Source organism: Zosterops lateralis, assembly GCF_965231275.1.
Source record: "Zosterops lateralis genome assembly, chromosome: 3".
Lineage (NCBI taxonomy): Eukaryota > Metazoa > Chordata > Aves > Passeriformes > Zosteropidae > Zosterops > Zosterops lateralis.
The window spans coordinates 62,445,072-62,466,258 of NC_139764.1; the positions used below are offsets into that span (position 1 = coordinate 62,445,072).

Genomic DNA, 21,187 nt, shown 5'->3' on the forward strand with positions numbered 1-21,187 from the left:
CCACACCATTGAAGCTGAAGACCCAAGCTCCAGCCTGCTCTTCTCTAATCCCTTTTGGAGACACAATACAAGAGACTGTGATCTGAAGCAGAGGATTGTAATGTCTTAGGGGATGGCAAAAATAATGCAGACCTTCTCAAAGGAGGGCCTGAAGCTGCAGTCTGAAGTGCCAAAGTCACCTAAATCTTATCTGTCTCATAAACTCTTCCTTCCATCTTCCCTTACATTTACAGTTGTTTTTTTTCTTTTTTTAATGATTAATGCACCAATCCTCTAGCCTGAAACCAAGCTAGGTCCAAATCACACCAAGTTGATTCCCCAGAATCCCAGAGGAAGATTATGATCAATAAACAATGTCTTTTTGCAAGATTTTGAACACAGTAGGCCTACAACAAATTAATGTATTTTATAGAAGCCAGCCATCCTCAATCATGGGTAAACACAAGTCCAGAAGATTAGACTGCTGGAAAACCTATCAGTGAGCTGCAATAGATTGCTATTATTAAAGTTTCTAATGTGTTCCCATGGAAGGAGTGATTGATTTCCAGTAAAAAAAATTGGATTCACAGGAGGAAAGCTGCCACCTGCTTCTGCTTAAAAAAAAGGTCTGAAATGTATAAAGTAGTTTGTGTACAGCCTTCTCTTTTCCTGCTGTTAATTCTTTAAATTACCTTTTAACTGCTACTGATACCATTTCTTTTTTGTTCATTAGTCTTCGCTGGCCCTATCACAGAATTCCCATAACAAACAAGAAAATATCCTTCAAATCATTATAGTAAACACTGTTACCATCCAACACTTCACAGAAAGGTGACTGTATAATGAAATGTACTCAGATGTGTCGATGATTTCATGGCTGGAGCAGAAGAACGTAGTATAAGGATGTACAAGAGGGTAAGAGCTATTCCATGCATTACAAGCTCAGACAGTTCATGGAAAGACAGAGAGAAGGATATTTTTAAACTGTTGAGAGGACCAAGTTGCCATTGTGAAATAAACTCAGGCCACAGAGTTGATTTGTATCGAGATGGATACTGTCAGGGCACACTTGGTTTTCAGGCTCCCAAATTTTCTGGTGTTGCCCTCAGCCATTCAGGAAAAAATAGCCAAACTCAGACACACCAGCAATACACAGATTTTGGCTCTGGTTATGCAGCCTGCCATTTTTGAAGGAGAGCCATACATACGTTGGTCCATCTCCAGCTTCCTGTGTCTGTGCAGTGCCTCTGGCTGCTTTCAACACCTCATGGCAAAGGATGGGTGGCTGCTCAAAGGACTATTTAATTTGAGGGCAGTTTCCAACATCGGATAGAGTAAAGCTCCAACAGATGCATCAAAATAGACATCCTAATACATTACACACCTTGCTGCCATCCCTCTTCTCACTTCCCTTTTACTATTTCACCTGCTTTAAATCCTCCATGTACAAGGTTAGTTGTCTTTTTAAATTATAGAACAAATGAGTACTAAAATAAATTTCTCCTGGCTGCTGCAAGCAGCAAATAACAAACCTTCCTTTGCTGGTCAAGAGAACCAGACCTGCATCTCCACTCCCTGTTCCCATATGAGTCAATATCCAGCTAGTGCTCAAGCACACAAACTCATTGCTCAGAGTAAAGGTCTGAATTGACATCTCCCAACCAAGTTATAGTAACTGCAATCCCAAATGAGTAAGCACTGCTAATTCTGAAGATTTCCTTCACTCTATGAAAAATAGAGTAGTTTTTAATTTAAACATGTTCCAACTGCTCCACTTAAAACAGCTGTGGATCTCTGGGTTATGACACCCTCTTGGCAAAAAGATGGTGAGACCTTAGAGTGAAGCCTCTGAGAGAAGACTTTGGGTCTCCATTGCTGTTTGAATAGAGGTTGATTTTTTTCAAGGAAGAAATTTAGCTGACCACACAAGAAGTATTTACCAGATTCATAGGCAATGAATCCATGGATCCAGCACAGGACCCTAGTCAAACTGTAGTATACACCCATCTCGTAAGCTAGTTTGATGTTCAGTATGTGTTGAACATAAAGAGGCACAATTAGTTAAGAGACACTGCAGTGTCTTTTATTAATCCATCACCATGCGGATCAGTTGTTCAGAAAGCCTGAACTTATATTACTCACACTTCTGAGGACTTGAATATTCACTATAATAAAGATCAATGTGGAAAGGTTTCCTGCCATATCACAGTCCATTCCTTTTGCCTTGTGTCTCAGAAGAGTAGATGGAGCACATTTCAGTACTCCTAGCATGAGCTGACACATCTGAAGGAGGTGAAGGAGAGGTCAGATGTGTGAGCAGCAGTGCCTCTTTGATGATGCAAGCCTTATTAACTACATTTTATTAAGCAAGAATTGTCCTTTAGAGACCTACCTCTTAATTACAAATAAAAGGTGTAAAAACAGCTTTTTCCATTGTTTAATAACTTGTAAAGAAACAATTCTCTTCTCCTGTGGACTGCCTCTGTGCAGTGTATGGGCTGTGTCAGGTTCTCATTATGCCTCCCTTGCCAGTCATACCAACAGCTTCCTCTAGCTAAGATTTCTGCTTTAGGATGTGATGAGTCACTTAGAAGTGACTGTTCCTCTTTACTGATGAGGGTGTATAGAGTTAGGTCACATGTAAATGAAGGTTGGTCAAATGAATGCCACTCATTTTGACTCAACTAGTTATTTGTCAGCTGCTCTTATTGTATGTTCTCCTTCACCTAAGTATCCAGCAGTTGTATTTTTGCAGCAAAGCACCATAACAGCAAGCAGTTCCTGACAGATTAACAATGCAAAACATGGCATTTGGATCATAGGTTATATGAAGAACCCTGGCTCAAGGCAGATGGAGTACCTTCAAAGCATTGTGGTACATTTAATTTGTCTGAACAAGTGGTGAGCAATTTAAGTGTCATCATGGAGAAACAATGACCTACTACAGATGCAGATCAGGAGGAATGGAAGAGAATGATTTTTGGCTTTGAAAATAATATATAGATAGTTAAAGGTGTAGGTATAATTGTAAGTATAGACACAGATATTTGACACAGAAATTGGTTTTCACTGGTGTTAGGAAAAACATTGAGGTAATGAACTTCTTTCCACATGGCAGAAAAACAGATTATTTTATCTTGAACACAGAAATAACACTCAAAATAATACATCATACATCTGATACAATTCTATTGTGAATGAATTCAAACACCAGGAGCTACACAGTCCAGTTCCTCTGAACCTAAGCAATAGCAGCCTAATTTTCTTTGTGCTGCCCTTCAGATGCCCTGCTCTGTGTACAGCTCCTATCTGATATTATTCTTTAGGCAGTTTCATTTTCATTATATAGCTCTTTAGAGCCAGGAGTGATTTAAATGCATTTTTCTCATTCCTAGTTAGCCCTCTGAATTGTAAAACTGGGATTTTGGAGAAAATACATGATAATCAGGCATATTAACATATTTTTTCCTAGTCAAATTTATCTTTTGCAGACATACTCACAAAAGAATATCATCTTTATGCATAACAAAAGATGTCTTTAACATCTTTGTGGACCCCAAAACTGGTTGAAGTCTGTGCACCAGAGAGATTTTCCAGCTGACTTGCCCTTGCACTCTTGTTTTAGAAAATATACTACTCTTGCCTTGAAAAAATTTTTCAGTCACGTTTCTCACTTTTTTTTGGCAATGTGTTCCACGAGGGAGGAAGCAGACCCAGAATACAACTCTCAACTTACTTCTCTTTCTTACCAGTTCTCCTCTCACATTTTCTCCAATGTGGGTGCCAGTCAAGGGCAGTGAGAGTTAATCTCTTGTCTCCCCTTCCAGAGAGTCCTGTGATTCATAGTGCACAGCTTATCTCCTAGGGGAGCTGGCAATAACCATGAATTCTCTTCTCCACTGATCAGAGCAGGTTGTAATCAGGTGATTATCTCACATATAGATGTCTGAAGTCAGGTAATGTGAATTTCCCACATCTATCTTAATGATAGCAAGCCCTTGCAGCATAACAGTCTTTGAAGGATCCCAAAAGAGGACTGCTCTTACAATCAGCAAATCTCAAATCCATCACAGCGTTGGACACTAAAGAAGCCTGTAGCATACAAGCTTTTTAGTGAAGGTAGGAAAAGCCTTCCTGGGGAAGACTAAAGTTCTGCCTAGTCCTGTTTCTGACAGCGAGCAGCAGCTGATGGCCAGGAAAGATATGAGAATGCTGCAAGCAGGAATGGATGTTCCCCTGGTGAACTGTCAGAATACTTGGAGCCCTGTGTCTCAAGATCGCCCTGAGACAGTGAACATACTCCTTTTGTGTTTAATGACCCTAAATAAATAATCCTTTTATGAATATATTTTTGGAAGTCATATATATTTTCAGGATCTCCAGTGCTCTGTGGTAATGGTGAAAATATTTTAATTAGAGGGTGAATGAAGATTCATTTCCTATGCATCCTGAATATGTGCAGCCTGATAATTTTGTGTGGTGACTCTTTGCTCATGTCAGGAAAAAAGAAAAAAACAACCCAGAAGGCTATTCAATTTCTCCAAACCACTCATGAGTTTTTAGGCTTTTATCATACTTCAAACCCCACTGGCTATTTTCAGGGCTGAGCTGTCTTAGCACATTTACTCTCCATGTGCAAATACCATTACGTCATCTTTGTTATCAGTCTATCATTTTTTTTTTTTTAGTTTTATTATGTTGTCTCTGTGCAAGCAAGCTCAATACTGTACTTTCTAGACCGACTCTTGATGGTAGTCAACAATGATGCAAAGCGAATACAAGATTTTTAATAAATAACACAATAACATGGTGTTTCTCTGCTAAAGTAAATTGATTTTCAGTTGAGAGCTGATCAGAAAGGAAAGGGAACCATTACATGCTGGAATAATACTTTGAGTATGTCATTATTTATCCTAATGCTTAGTTCCTTGCTCTCACTGTTGCTCTAGATCTTCCTCTCTCTCTCTCTCTCTCGATTTTCCCTCTCTCTTATCTACCCTCCCCCTCCCCATCATGGTTATTTTTGATTCCTTGATACACGTGGGCTCCTTGTCTACCACAGTATTGAGAAATTTGTTGTTTTTCACATTTGAAAGTGAAAAATTATAAAGTGATTCTAATACCCATATCAGAATTGCAGGATTTCTAAAAGAAAGATGCAAAGTCACAAACTTATTTATTTAATATGCAACTCAGAAGATCTCTTTGGCTGTCATCAGGTGACAGAGGATGAAGCCAAAGCTTTGGGACAGATGAAAAGAAAAAAAAAAGAAAAAAACTTTGAATGGATGAATATGGTTCTGAAGGACTGAGGCACATTCTAATCAAATCATGACCTTTCTGGAAGGCACCTACAGCAAACCAGAGATGCTGAAACAAACAAAAGATAAAAAAGGAAATTTAGTTCATAAGAAAAGTATATGGATTTTGAAATTATACTTGCCTCAGATTATAATTAATCGTAAAAATCCCAAAGGTTTTAACAAAATAAAATATCCTAGTTGAAACAGAAGTAATTTATGCCACTGTTTTACCTAACATATCATCAAAGGAATAATTTTATCAAAATAAACGTATTTAAACTCTTTTAAAAAATTACTTCAAAAATGTAGATGACATTGAAATGTTTTACAGTGCCAACTTTGCTGTATCCAAAATTTTCAGCATAAGATTCTTGGACAAATTCTGACCAGTCTCACTAAGGAGAATAGAGAAAGATGAGAAAAATTCAAAGGCTTAAAACTGTCCCTTCCCACGCAGCCTGACTCATCACACAGATGCAGGAATGCAAACAGGGTGGCATTAATCATCTGTGCCCTGGAATTATGGACCTCACTGAGGACGGAGGCAATAAAGCCGAGGAGTGCATTGCTTCAATTTATAGAGCAGGTGCAACCATTAACTAAACTTTTCAGAAGACTAGTCTTGCATTTTGAGATGGGAGTTAATGATGTGATTATTTTTCTAGTTCAGTAAATCAGGAATAAGTGACTTTTAGTGTCCTTTTAGGCTCTTTAATCTTATTTCAGCTCATCTGTTTAAGGAACCAATATATATTTGCAACTTATGACTTTATATGACAGAAGTCAAGCAACAGAGCACATTCAGTTTAAGAGCTTCTCTTGCATGAAAAATTGCCGTAGTTTGACAAATGAGACACAGAACGAAACAGGACCGGAGAACAAAACTTTCTTTAAAAAATGTAGTGCTAATCATTCAGACTCATGATACCACTTTAACAATCAGAATAGCAGGCTTGATTAAAAAAAAAAAAAAATCAACAACTTTAACTGTTTTAGTTACCTGGTACAAACAGACAGAAAATCAATTTAGAAATCAAAGCCATTTTGAGAGTGAAAATCAAAGTCAGGCCATTTTAATCAAAATGCTCTTGCAAATAATGACTGCAAACTTGAACATTAAAATCAATATCAGTACTGTTAGTAGCCTCCAGTAGTTTTCCTCACAAAATAAAAAGTCCCTTGGGAAACTGTCTCAGCTTGGAAAAGCTGACAGTTTCATTCTCTGCCTTCCCAAAACTAGTTCTCTGATGGCACTGATACTTTTCTCCCTAGGGTGCAGCAGTTCTGTTCAGTGAAGCTATGTGACAAAAATCTCACAGAAACTAAAACCCATATAAATACCATTTATAAGGAAGAGGTTTCCATATCTGAAATGCAAACCAGGGAGCTGTGCTGTAACTAGTCTCTATGGCCCCTCATTATATAATTACTTCAGCCAAACACAAACTTACTTCCGCAGTCTGAAACCCACAAACATCCCTCTGCAAACAAGCAGTGATAAAAGGCAGCAGCCAGGTGCCTTTTTGTTATGTGGTGCCCAACCGATACACAACTTTCCCTGATAGCTTTTTGTAGTAGATAAATTCTTATCTGAGCTTAAAAATGTAAATAAATAAGCAATTAGACAGTGGCCATCTTATTAGTGTTTTGGGTTTTTTTTCCATATGTGAGAATAAAGGCAGGGTAAAATACTCAACAAAATTACTCAAAATAATACAGTGGAAAATACTCAAGATAAACCACATTATTTGCATTTTATTGTCTCTGCAGAAGTGTAAATTGCTGTCATCTTGGGCTTTATATTGCACTGTTAAGGTGCTCCTAGGAAAGGGAAACTAGGCAGGAAATTGGCATCATTATGCATTTTTAAGCTGCTTCTATTTAATCATTAAAAACAGCAAATATTTGAATAATAAACTGGAGGAAATATTCAAAAACAATTTTCTGTAACTGCAGGAGTGTGAAAACATCATTTGATGAATTCCTTAAAATAGAAAAAAGGACTCATCTCCTCCCCTTCAAAAAAACCCCAAACAAACAAAAATCCAAACAAACACAAACAAAAAAATAAATCCCAAAAAACACCACATGAGAAACCCTCACACAAAAATTGCCTCATCATCAATAAAATTAGAAGACAAGAAAATAGCAATAAATGAAGATTAAAAAAATTCTTCTCTAGTAGATCCACCTGCTTCCTTTCACATTTCAGGACATTAGCAGAGAAATTTAAAGGCAATGAACTTGAGAAAACTTAAAGAAGCGAAAAAGCAACAACAGCAGGTGACATCCCCAGCTTCCCTGAAAACCTCTGCAAGATCCTCCACCAAACATCAAGTGACACAGGATGTTACTCACAGGAATTGTGACTTCAGGTCAATTTCAGTTAATGACTGAATTTTAATTAATCCACACTGCACTGCAGTTGTCTCTGTATTTTACTAAATTCTTATAATGAGGTAGTTTTATCATAGCAAGAAATTAGCAGAAGGCTAAATCTTAGAATCACAAAATATTTTGGGTCAGAAGGAACCTTAAAGATCATTCAGTTCCAAGCCCCCCACCAAGGGCAGGGACATCTTCCACTAGACCAGGTTGCTCAGAGCCCTATCCAACCTGGCCCTGAACACTTCCAGGGATGGAGCACCCTCACCACACCCAGAGTAAAGAATTTCTTCCTTACATCTAACCTAAATCTCTCCTCTTTTAGTTTTAAACTGTTCCCTCTTGTCCTTACACTACCTGCCCATGAAAAAAAGTCACATTCCTAGAGGGTATCCTCCTTTCCCCCTGTTTTTAATTCTGGAGGTTGAAGACCACCATTTCATAAAGTGACTGCAAATCACATCTCTTTAAGAGACTATGTACCTGGACAGGTAGGTTTGCAAGCACTTTTTCAAATGCTCTCTTGAATGCAGCATCATTATTTCATTATTAACTTAAGACAGTAATTTTTGTTTTCAAAAGACACTATATGTCAGAGTGTTTTGATGACACTAAAACAACTTAGGAGACTATTGTGGTTTACCCTGCTTGTACTGGGGTGCCACATAAGCTGAGATCCGTGGCTGCAGTTTTTTTAAAGCAGAAAAGGAAGTCACATGAACAAGAAATTATACAAAAAAAGATAAGTTTGATGTGCCAGGTACATCTTTCCTTTCTTTTTTTTTTTTTTTCTGCAAACGAGACACTTTGGTTCTCCTTGATGTCTTTGCTACATGAGCATTAAAAGGATCTAATAATGATAATATAAAACCTTAATAGAAAAAAAATCCAGTTGATAGTATAATGCACAGTTGTACCTCATGCTTTATTCTGAGCACTTTCATATTTCAGGGTATATTCTTGGTTTGTAGTCACTTGATCTGAACTGTAAAAGGGTATATGCATTGAAGAAAAAGAAACAATTGTAAAGCTTTGAATATGTTGTCATTTTCCACTACTGTGTTTATTTAGAAACTAATTCAAAGCTTCATTTCAATTTCAAATTTTATCAATTTTTGGTCTATATATCAAAATCTAAAAAAACAAACAAACAAACAAACAAACAAACAAAACAAAACAAAAAAAAAAAAAAAAAAAAAAAATAAACACAAGAAAAAAAAAATTGCATTAAGATCAGCATCCGAACTGCTTCTTCATCAGAATTAGACTTTATTTTGTGATTCTAGGATTGAGATATGGTTAAAATCACTCTCATTTTTAATTCATTCCTCCATGAGGAAGAAATTATATGTCTGTTAAAATAAGTCTTATTTTCAGACACTGAAATGAAAATTAATACTATCAAACCATATGATTATCTGCTTTCTGTACCACTGCTGGAGATAAATTTTAAGCAGTTATATTTAAATAATATTTTTTATCTACATTTTTTCTGTAAATTTAATGATGAAAGTTGCAAAGTTGTATATCTGAATAGAAGAAAATGATAGGGTAAAAACAATATTATCTCCATTTTGACCAGTGTGACATATTTTTGCTACACAGGCACTTTCTCAGTTGCTAATCTCCAGGGGTTTCAGCAGTTAAGCTGATGGATGATGGGAAGAGGATTTCTTGACAGCCCAGTAATCTGTCCAGAGGGGAAAGGATGCTGTTGGTCAGGGTTCAGGTACTGGAAGGGCTTTTGACTAGCCAACCATCTGTACACGTCTGGAAGGCCAAGGGCTGTTTTTCCCCACTACTCAGCTCATGGGAATGAAAACAGCACTGCTGAGAATCATGGAGGCAACGCGACAAAATATTTTATCTGCTACTGACACAGAGAATTTTCAGCTTTGTGAACACTTACTTTGTTTATATTGTTCTCAACCGACAGAGATTTGTGTAAACACTGCCAGTACTATTGAAATTATTAGCACAGCTCCCAGTTTCACTATCCACTCCTCTACCCTTCATCACTGCAGTGCTACTGTGAGCTGCACCAGAGCTGTGGTAGCATGATAGGTAAGTAATTCCACAGACAAGACTCCCATACTCCTGCACATCTTCCTGGCCATGTCACTACACTGATGGGAGTTACAGTGACATTCTGCTTTTGACTGGAGGTCTTGTGTGAACTCCTGCCCACAGGGAGCAAAAACCATTCCTCTGCCCACCTACCAACTTTTATGTTGGTACTACATGTCTAAAATGTCTGTGTGGCCCCAGTGTAGGTCCCCGTTGCCTCTCAGTTCCCTCAGAACAAAGGCAGACCTGGCACTTTTTCTCCCATCCTCCAGTCCACAGGCTGCTCTCTTCTGGAAGAAACTGAAGGTACTGGACCTGCACGGGAACTGCAGGATGCTCCAGCCAGTTCCACATCAGGCCACCTGAGCTTGTCACAACACAGTGTCACATGGCAACACAAGATGCCAGCTTTGAGGCCTCTGTCTTTTTACCACAGAAAGCCCACATTAAGGAAGGGGGTCCAACATGGGAGGTGGGGTGAGACAAGCAGACATATCCACACGCACACAGGCACACACACAAACCCCAAAGGTGCACACACTGGGATCACATTATTTGCAGGGAAAAGCAGCCTGGCAACATACAAATGGGTAGTGGTTATAACTCAGAGCACTGGCATTGCAAACCACACCCCTGTAGGGGCTTCAACTCTGCTCATCAGAGTGACGCAGGTGAAGGATTTCTAAGGGAGCAGAGAGCTGTATTGACATGGAGCTTGTACAGTTATATCATGATTAAATGCACTCTTGTGCAGCAATAGCTTATATACTGTGTGCAACCATGCAGCACCTGCGAGCTGAAGGACTATATTCCCACACAGATGAGAACCCATCAACATTTTTTCAACAGGTTGGCATAAGGAATGCATCTGCATACACCACTGAAATTATGTGTGAAACAGGAAGCTACTGCAGCTTTTTTTTTTATGTACAGAAGAGGTGAATATGTGTCCTTGTGTCAAAAGCAAGGCATACTACAAAAATGACATTAACTAAGCACATAAACACATTGCTGTAATTTACTGTGCCTCCTCCTCATGGGAAAAACAAAATCTAGAATGAAATGTGGTCATTTGGCAGGCAGTGCTCCAATGTCACACAGCCTGCTCTATCCTACCCTGGTTAATCTCTCCTGAGAACAGAAACATTTTCCTGAAGAAAGGGACATCTCTGTCAAACTTAATGCCATTTCTCCCTGATGTGGCATAAAAAGAAAAGTCAATGAACACAAGATGATGCTAGGGAACACACTACAGACAAAGCTTAGAGGCAGGAGAATAGGAATTATCTTGGAGGGGGAAATGATGTTTTCTTGTGTTGCGTCTCTACATGATCTTCACCTGTGAGATAAGAGAGACTTCCAAATGACAGTTCAAAATGGTACTGTAAATGTGAAATATGTTAACTCTCTAAAATTTACTGATGGGTGGAAAGACATTCAGTGTTACCAGACTTTCATGCTCACATACCACTCAGTATTTTTCCCTCAATACCTTGCTTAAAAAAATGCAGTTCATCCAGTTAAAGTATGTCTTCCATATGTGTTTTAGCACAAGGAAGCCAGACAAACACTCCCATGTACAAACACAAAAATATATATGTATTTTAATTTTCATTTGGTCATATTTTATTTAACAGAATGTCATTCTTCCTCAATAACCAATGATGATTTAAAGTAGTAGCACTCTCCAAAGCAGCCTATTGATCACAGAGAACTGATGATATTTAAATATACAATATATAGAGTGATGTTCACAAAGTTGCTTTATCTTCAGACTTTAGATTAGAACACAACAGACCAAAATTAACCATTTCACTAAGTCCAATAATAAAATTGAAACTGACAACAAGTTGTGAAAAGAGAATAGTTATTGAAACTTTACAGAGAAAGAACATGATTAATAAACTTGTCCTGGCTTTACAAATCTCAGACCCCCTGAGTCCTAACAGTACTAAACTGAGAAACAAACAAATTTTATCCTGAGGATACAAGCACTGGTTTTAAATTACTCTTGTAATTTAATTTTGAATTTTTTTATGGTGCTATGATATTTTCCATAGGGCTCCAAAGTAGATTGCTGCATGCAAAAAGAACATTATTCAGTAGTTACTGCTGTGCAAGTACTACAGATCATAAGAGCCTTAAGGCACAGATTGCCAATCTGCAATTTTAGATGTCACCATGGCTAGCTGTTAATCATTATTCTCATAACAGAGCTGTATTAATAGATTATGTGAGTGCTTTTGTATTTGCATGAGTGCAGAATCAACAGAGTTACATGATTTGTGTACAGCCTTCACTGAGACATGAGTACTTCCATTAATACGTTGTTGATTAAATGTTGAGGCAGTAGTTCCTACATGAAGAATGATAACTAACAGTCAGGGAAGGTTACATCTTATATCACAAGTGTTGTTTCATCTACACTCCTAGCCAGACTCTTTCGTTTTGTATTCCTCTGTGATGTGGTTGGCCTTGGTCTCATTTTCCATCTCACCCTGTTAACCAGATTTGTACAAGGGAAATATTTAAAACACTGGTCCTCAAGATCTAGTCTGCAGATTATCAGTCTTTTGGGGTTTTTTTACAGTTTTGTTCAGTTATTCATAGAATAAAGCACACACAGAAGACAGGATACTGTTGAACACAAGAGGGTAGGAGAAGGGATGAAAAGCTGGGAATGTTTTGCAGAACACATTTCACACAGCAATCCATAGGGTGAACGAGCTAGAGAAGCAAATGATTTAAAAGAGTCATTATTCTCAAGTTGAACACTAGCAAACTGCAAAGCAGTTTTTTCTTAAGAGTGTCAGGTAATCTAAATGTGCCCCTCTGAATACATTCATAGCCTTAGAATGACATTTTCTGCTATTTAATTCCTTCTACCATTGCTGCATCAAAGATGCAGCGTGAACCTCGGGGACAGCCATACTTAAAGGAAAGTGATTATACACTAAGTCCCATCAAAGATACAATGCAACCAAACCCCGGAAGTCTTTAAGTTATCATAATCTTAGGCATTACTTGTAGCAATCACCAATTTAATATTCTTAGGCATTAAGTGTAATGCTTAAAGTTGTCAGTTTCCTTTAAATCATGTCTGCTCTGAGGGACTAATGGCTACAATTAACATCACCGGCAGCACTGTTTAAAGACATGGGACACAGATCACAGGCTACAGCTCGAGGGCTGCATAATTAGCACAAGACACCGAGGCTGGCAGAGGAGATTCCCACACCACTTCCACTCACAGCTTTCCAGAGTAGGTGCTGATACTGGTGTCAGGGCAAGGCAGGCTGTAACTCGAGCAAGCAACGAATTCTCCCACAAAATTTTCTCCACAGAAGGGTTTTGCAGAACACGTCCCTCCTTCCCTTCCTATGGATGGATTGGGGGGCTCTACCCTTCCAGCTCCTGCATGGTACCTGATACCCACATCCTGAGAACTACTGTGGAAACAGCAGCAGCAGAGGCACTTCAGGTTTAGCACATGCATCAGGTTTAAATATACTGAAACTGAATTTGTGTGGGAAAGTGAGAAGTGTTATCTCTCCTTCCTGATGACAGATGTGTCATGGGGTTTGTAAGTCCTCTCTTATATTAGTGAGCAGGTGAAAGCCTCCCTCACTGTGAAAATGGTTAACCAATTCACTCCAAATCCCTAATGTTGTTTTCTCCCTGGGCCTGCCACTTCTCCTTACAGCCATAGGGTTCCTTTCATTCTCTCCTTCCACAACTTCTTCAGCCAGGCAGGACACAGTACTCTTCATACTCCTGGGACCCATCTACAGGTGAGGCTCTGCTGTTGAGTTCTGACCCTTTAAATCATGTTCACAAGCTCAGCTGCAGCACCGACCATTTTACATGGTAACTCATTTTCTAAAGATTTGGGAAACTCCATCGTACATGGTAGAACATGTGAAAATGTAAACTGTGCTCATAATGTAGAGGGGGGACTCATGATAAGCTACTAATTAATTTTTTGGAAGTGTAATACAAATTCTATCACATAATTTTTGGCATTCAAACAGCTTTCCACTGCAAGCCTGCTTCTGTTTTGATTTTTTAATTATTGTGTTTTATCATCTTCTATTATCTCTTCCCTTGATTTTTTCTACTCTTAAATTTTTATTAACCAAGGGACCTGATTTGAGCTGCCTGCCTTTAGGCACTGCTGTTTGTTGCTGATGATGCGACACCCTCTTTAAGGAATCACAGCAGCATTTCCATATCAAATAAAAATCCTAATTAACTCCTGCCATTTGTCTACTGCAAATTGACAGATATGTCAATTCTCTGGAAGTGAATTCTCTGCAAAAGGAAGCTTTGTCATATCTTTATTAGCAAGGACTTACTGTAAGCCATTGATTCAGAGAGAAAAGATCAGGCTTTCCACCATCTCTGCAGACAAAATACTTTGGCCACATTTTAACAAAACATGAACCATAAGGAATTATCAGCATCTTCCCTTGGAGGTTTCTCTGTTTCACCTGCGTGCAGTCCCCCCCAGACTTTGGATTCCACAGCAGTAGCTGATCAACTCAGGTTTTGAACTCACTGTAGAAACCTCTTTTTTTCCCTATTTTTAAATTCTTATCATGCAAACGTTAACAGGTCTTTTATCAATCAAAGTAGTTTACACACACAAAGCACCAGAGGAGGAGTGACAAAATAGTGGGAACTTCTGACCCATGTTTCAACTTCAGCACTGCCCAGCACTACACAAGTTGTTATTTTTTAACAACAAAACCACTTCACAAATTGTGCAATCCAACAGGGGTCAATGCTGTTTTGTGCCAACAGGCCCTTATGAAGGAAACAAATTAAGATCCCAAAAGCTGATAGGAACAGAATTCCTACACAACTGAAAGCTGAAATGCAGACTGAAGGGAATGTCCAAGTCAATCTAAACACAGACTTTTGACACAAGATCATTCAAAGTTACAAGGCAATACAGGACGTGTGATTTTATCTGCCTGGCTTGGATTTTCATTTGGGGTCATCTAAGCATGCCTCTAAACAAAATGTTGATGTTCCTTTTATAATTGATGGGAGATAAGTATCTTGTTTCGACCCTGACAGAATTCTTTATGGGGCAAATTTCCTTTTGAGGAGTCTTTGGATTAAACTACCTTTTTTCTCAACAATCAGACAGGGAAGAAAGGCATTTCATTTGGGGGACATACACTTTTTTTGCCATTTCATCAGCAGAAATGATTAAATGTACATGTTACATTCATATTTAACTCCACAGGAAATCAGTTTACTCCTGATTTGCAAAGGTCTCATGGTAAAGTGTTCTAAAGAAACTAGACATGAGTGAATCGACAATAAAACCTTCTTACACAAAATAGGGACACATTTTCTCTCCTGCAGTTAAAAGCAGCCTGAGCGATCAAAGCGTCATCTTTTCCATATAGAAAAATGTCTTCCATTGAGATACGTCTCTAACTTGTCATGTTCCTGTTTTACTACCTGAGAAATCGAATTACTATTGTTTTCTCAATTTCATAGAGTGTTTTGAAGTTTGTGGACATAAGAACTATTCTCAGCACCAGAAGTACACACTCACAGGCTACTTGCAAAGTACCTTCCTTTAGAGAGACCTGATCCAGATAGCCATGTGAATAAGTGGTTTTTTTTCAGTACAATCCTTTGAGACCTTTGCTCTTGTCTTTCATATTGATATTATTCTTCCATATTTGTCTTGGAACCCAACACTGCCAATAGCTCAGCCGGACATGCCCCAGACACAATTAAAGATTATAAAATCCAAACTCAGCTTTCCCCTAAAATCTCATTTTAATATTCTAAATAAAATCCTGAAGCCTGACTGATTTTGTTTTTTTCTCTCTTTCATGCTTTTTCAAACATGACTTTATCAAAAAACTTGACAAATACATACATCATTAATCCCAACAGAAGCAATATAATAATAGGGATGTGACCAAAGCTTATTGCAAAGTGTTTTCCAAGTAATGCTGAATGGTACTTCTCATGATGCTTGACAAACTTTAATCTCCCAAACAGAACAGAAAGATAATAAACGGCATGAACAAAATACTGTCAGGTTACAATTTTTTCAGGTAATGTGTTTAGGCTTGGCTGTGACTGTGATTAAATAATACAAAGAGCATTCCATGCAAGGTACTGAGCTAAAACATTTGAGAGCGACATTAAAGTGAATCTGCTCCTCCACATATCAGTGACCTCTTGAGGCCCCTTTTACTCCTCTTTTCTTTAATTCTGTGTTCAGTTTGTGACTAGGCATAGCATGTTTGTAGAGTGCAAAACATCTTTTTAAATATGCTATACAGTAAATTTACATTTCTGTAAAGACATCTTGAACTATTTTACAACTAATAACTATTGGGAGGGAGTCTGTGTATTTCTTGGAGCTTAGTGGGTCTGATTACCTGTCTCTGTAAAGCCAAGAGTCTATTGACATCTCTGATTACAAGGAAATTTTGGTCATGGAAGCTTCCATAACTTTTCCACATATTTTTAAACATTTGTGTCTTGGAAAAGTCATCATGTAAGAGGATATTTTTAGATCTTATCAAAGACCTAAACCTATCAAATTTTGCACTTTTTTTTTAAAATTTCTCCTTTTTTTTAAGTAGTTGGACAGGTATATCCAGTTTTTCCACTAAGTTCCTCATATTGCAGGATATTTTTATATGCATAATGGCATGCATAATTACAACAAGGTTTTATTCTACCCAATACACAAGAAAGGTAAGAAATTAAGAGGAGTTCCTCTCAAGCATGTGCATTCTGGTTTTAGCACTTCAATTCTGCTATAAAAATTACACAGCAATTCCTACGGTAATAAAGATTGGAAAAAGTTTTCAGTCCAAATTCATCTAATAAAAATTGAACTACCTATAAAGATTTTCTACAAGAAAGGTGGAACCCTTTATGTACCCTGATATGTAAAAGAGAAATGCCTTCAAAGAATACTGAGAGCAGGTAAAGTATATTTATTTCTCTTACCCATTTCCATATTCTTTTTCAATGTCACAACTGCAATTACCACTGTCAGAATTTGCTTCAGTGAAATAAAAGTTGCAGCCATGAAGACCTGTAGCCCAGCTTTTCAACAGAGAGAATCTTATTGAAAAAGCAATTTTGTTCTGGCTGAAAGATGGTCCCAGTTACACAAAATTATAATATAGCCTACTTTCACTTTCTGGAAAGAATGTATTAATACTCATTACCTTAAAATTGAAATCAGACATCAGAAAATATTACATAAATTACAGATAAGTGCACAAATAAAAGGTTTTCAAACAAAAATTTATAAGCTTCTAAACAAACTTTACGCTTCATACAGTGGAACAGATTTGCATTTTTTGATTAGACAGGTGATGTACTCTGAAATCAGCATTCTGCTGTCTCACACCAGTCTGTCCCATGTATCTGAAAGGATCTATGAAGATTTTGATCACCACTGTGTAACAGCTTGTATACATGTGGAGTACTGACTAAATCCTGAAGCCCTTATAAAGAGAAAATTTCCACTGATGTTTTAGTTTTATCTGATAAGAATTTTTAAATCAGAACTATGACAATATACTAACCTACTAACCAGAAGTGTGGAAATACATAACATACATTCAAATATGGCACTTATGCAAGTACTGGAGACACATCTCACTTATACAGCATGATTTTACAAGGAATGTGAAAAATAGAACTGAATAAAATAGTATATAAGAACTGATCATTTCTTCAAGTCTCTCAAACCACAGAAGTAGTATTAGGACAGTTTCTACTACTGACAACTTGTAGGACAGATTGATAAGAAGTTCAAGCTCCATATCTTTCCTCTCTGCATTTCCTAACACATACTATGAAAACAGGATTAGGAAAGCAGAAAGGCAATGAGTTGTTCAGACAAGTTCCTTCAAGGTGATGGCGTATTAGGGCATACCCTATTTATCAGTGCTGCTAATGACCTGGGAAGTAGGAAAGCTTTATCTGTGTGTTGCCTGGGCTAATCAAGGGCGATGCTGGAAGAGTCAGGGTCGTCTCAGCCCTGAGAAATGCTGAAGCTGCCACCACAGGAGTTACAGCTAAACTTGAGACGACAGACTTTCAAATTTTCACTCTCTGCTCTTAACTCATCTCAGCTTACCAAATCTTACAGCTGTAATCATCCTGGATGAGAAGAGGTGACCTATAACCAGTAACTTTGAAATTTCACCAATCACTGGAGTAATGGAAGAAATGTTTTGGACTCTAGCACTTGGACAGCAGGGTTGCCATGAGCTGTCACCTCCACTGTGGTCAGTGTTTTCGTAACTTATCCCTGCACTGCCTAAACATGTATGATATCTTACAATACCTCTAATTATGCAGATCTCATGCTGGGCACCTTGTGTGTCTTCACACTCTGACTGTTGATTTAAGTCCTAATAAGAAATTACATTCTCACCTCAGCATACCACAGGCTGCACACACATCAGCCAGCACACAGAGATGACACAGCCCCTATGTTTCAGCTGATTTACTCAATCCCTAGTGAAACCTGTTGCCCTTTTGAGGTAAAATGTACTTCTCTATTATGGCACACATTCAGTATATACAGTTACACTACAACCAAAACAAAAGTGTCCTAAACTATAGGCTGAGATGTTTGACTACAACTTATTCATGTTAATCCTTGCTTGGAGTGGGATGCTGTTGATCTATGGAAAGTTTTACTTTATTAATAATGACAGTGTCTCAATATACAATCTATAATATATCTAAGTACATTGAATAGGTATGATTTCTTGTATAAACCTTCAATGAAATATATTTATCTAACAATGTCACCTTGTATGCTTGTCAGAGATTGGTAAAAATATATATATGTATTCAGTCTCCCAGTGCACAGGGTTCATTGATTAACCTCTGCTGCCAGGCTTTATTTTCAGATACTGGTTATTACACTGCATTTAGAGGACTAATGTCTCACTCCAAGGGAGAACAGAGTTTTGGAAAAACTCTTGATGTGCACTTAAAATGCAAGAGAAGTAACTCCAATGTGTCCCACATTACAACACTCAGATTGCGGTACCAAGGCAGGTTACTTGTGTAAATGAAACGTTAGGGAAGAAACCTTAGAGATCCACACTGCTAAACAACAAAGCTATCCAAGAGTTGGTTCCAGTTCGCCTGTGATCTTTCTCACAATGCACATGGTTTATGCTTAATCACAATCCTAAACTCCAGTGTTATTTAAGAAACCAAGTCCTACAGTTAGGAAACATTCCACTGATTATAGCATCTCCCAAGTACTTATATTCCCTCTTTATCTTAGCACTCTATGTGAGCATTGCAGAAAAAATCCAGATGTCAATGTACTAGTTGGCTTCCCCCGGGAAGGACAACATTTCATTGGCTTTGATATTTTTCTTTGTCCGTTATGTTTCTCTGTGTGTGTGTGTGTACATGTGAGAACACACTTCTTTTTCTCTTTTTTATGGTGCACTTCACTGACATATTTAATAGTCACTCATTTCCGTAGCACTTGTTTACCATAACTTACAAAGTAAAATTAGAGGATTATATTGTATTTACAAACAAGTTGGCACTTACAGAATAAATTATTGATTCCTTTTCTTTTTTATTTCATTTTCTCTTTTTTCTCCACTTCTTTTTCACCAAAGGGCATCCAGAATTCAGGCAGAATAGTAACACCTGTTGCCAATATGCTACATTAACATGAATAAATAGGATTCCAGCTGTCACTCTTTCCCAATGATTTGCTTGTTGCTGAGAGGCAGTGCCTTCCACCTCAATTCATGTCCAATGCTCAAAAACTGTTAGTCAAGTGAAAGCAAAGGCTGCATGTTTTCTTCCTCATTCTTATCCATGCGTTTCAGCACTCCAGGATCCACAACTGACTGAGACCTGCAGAGGGACAATATGTTTATTTGACATTTCTAGATCAAGACAAATGAGGTTAAACCTCAGCTTTCTCTTCTTTATTTTAATTTCTGTCAGGGCTTAAAAATAAGGGTACAGCATTACCCAAGCATCTGATCATTGCAAATCATCAGGAAATACCCTCATGGAGGGATAACAGGGCTTTAAAGGGCTCAGCGCTGATCTGTAAATATAGGAGCAAAAGGTGGAATAAAATGGATCCTCTCTTCAGTAAAATTGTGAAGCAGGGAGCGTCCTCCACACACAAGAGCAAACCAAGCTGTCCTCTGTAGTGACTTAAGCACTGACTGTGTCTCCAGAAGGTTATACAGCACTGGGCTGGCAAAGAAGGTACAATTCAGCCACTCAGCTGGCTAATCACACACTGCAATTAGTGGGATGTGTTAGCTGGAAGCACAAGTTGCTCCTTTTCTGAATAGCATCTTAATTCAACAGTGCGAGATCCTAAGCCAAAACTAGGAATAGTGCCATGGTTAGCAGGATTTCTGGAGCAGCAGACAAATGTGTCAAAATCACTTTTCAGCTCAACTGAACAGGACAGGGAAGGAGGATCAGGGCAAATTCAGCGATGATTGTAAAATTTCTCTAGATTCTCTGATTCAGCCCAGAAGCATAACATGGTACTGGTGCCCTGCAACAGCCATATGTGACAGGCAAAGAGGAAAACAGAGTCTCCAGCAAAATCAAAATGTTCAATTGAAAACAAAGCCTGGAGTGTTAAGATGGGGTCTCACATCACCTATGGCTCAGCTCATCAGAAAAGCAACCACTTCTGGGGTACAGTAAATGCAACCCTTGTTAGATGTTTCTTTTAGTGAGGAAAAGTCTCATGCAGGAAATGCCTACTTGTCTTTCTTTCTGTAAAGAAGATTTGAGATGACTAAACAGCAAGTGTACATCTCTACAATGCAGGCATCTATTTTTGATCCGTGGAAGCACACTGTGCCTGCAGCATTGCTACAGATTTGCCCATTTAGAGGACACAGTGCAGAGAAAAACCTTTACAAATTCCAACCTTTCCTAAGATAAGCATATGGAGTCAATACCCTCCTTCTTATAAACTGGCATCACCCAGTGAAACTAATGAATGAAGCTGATGAGGTCGTCTTCAAAAAAATCCAAAGAAAACTTACAAAATCACAAGAAAAAACATCTGACTTAAAGCCTAGGTGAAAACTTTGGACACAAGAATATTTTCTAATTATATTTATCCCATTCTCATACTAATACTAAAATCAGGAAAATTAGCTTTAAAAATATGATCATCTCTCTTGTGATAAGCATAATTTAAACTTTTTAAATTAAGAGTGTACAATAATACTCATCCTGAACACTAGTCAGCTCCTCATGCAGAAAACTAAACCACTGGATTAAAAATGCTTTTTTAAAATCTTCACAGGGTACTGTGCCAATGCAAAGCTGATTGAAAATTTGCTGATGGGAAGCTGCACTCATGGAAAATCCAGTTCATCATGATAAAAATTGCTGTGGAAGCAAATTAACTTCAAAGCTTT

The 21,187-nt window shown here is 38.0% G+C and overlaps 1 protein-coding gene across 1 annotated transcript in view; it reads right to left on the reverse strand.

Annotated features, from left to right (window-relative positions):
• Positions 1-11,887: 11,887 nt before the first annotated feature.
• Positions 11,888-21,187, reverse strand: part of CLVS2 (clavesin 2) — a 55,482-nt gene continuing 46,182 nt past the window's right edge. The window contains exon 5 of the mRNA XM_083857353.1: positions 11,888-19,637. Coding sequence (XP_083713479.1) covers positions 19,550-19,637 — 88 coding nt within the window. The 3' untranslated portion in view covers positions 11,888-19,549. The remainder of the gene's footprint in view (positions 19,638-21,187) is intronic.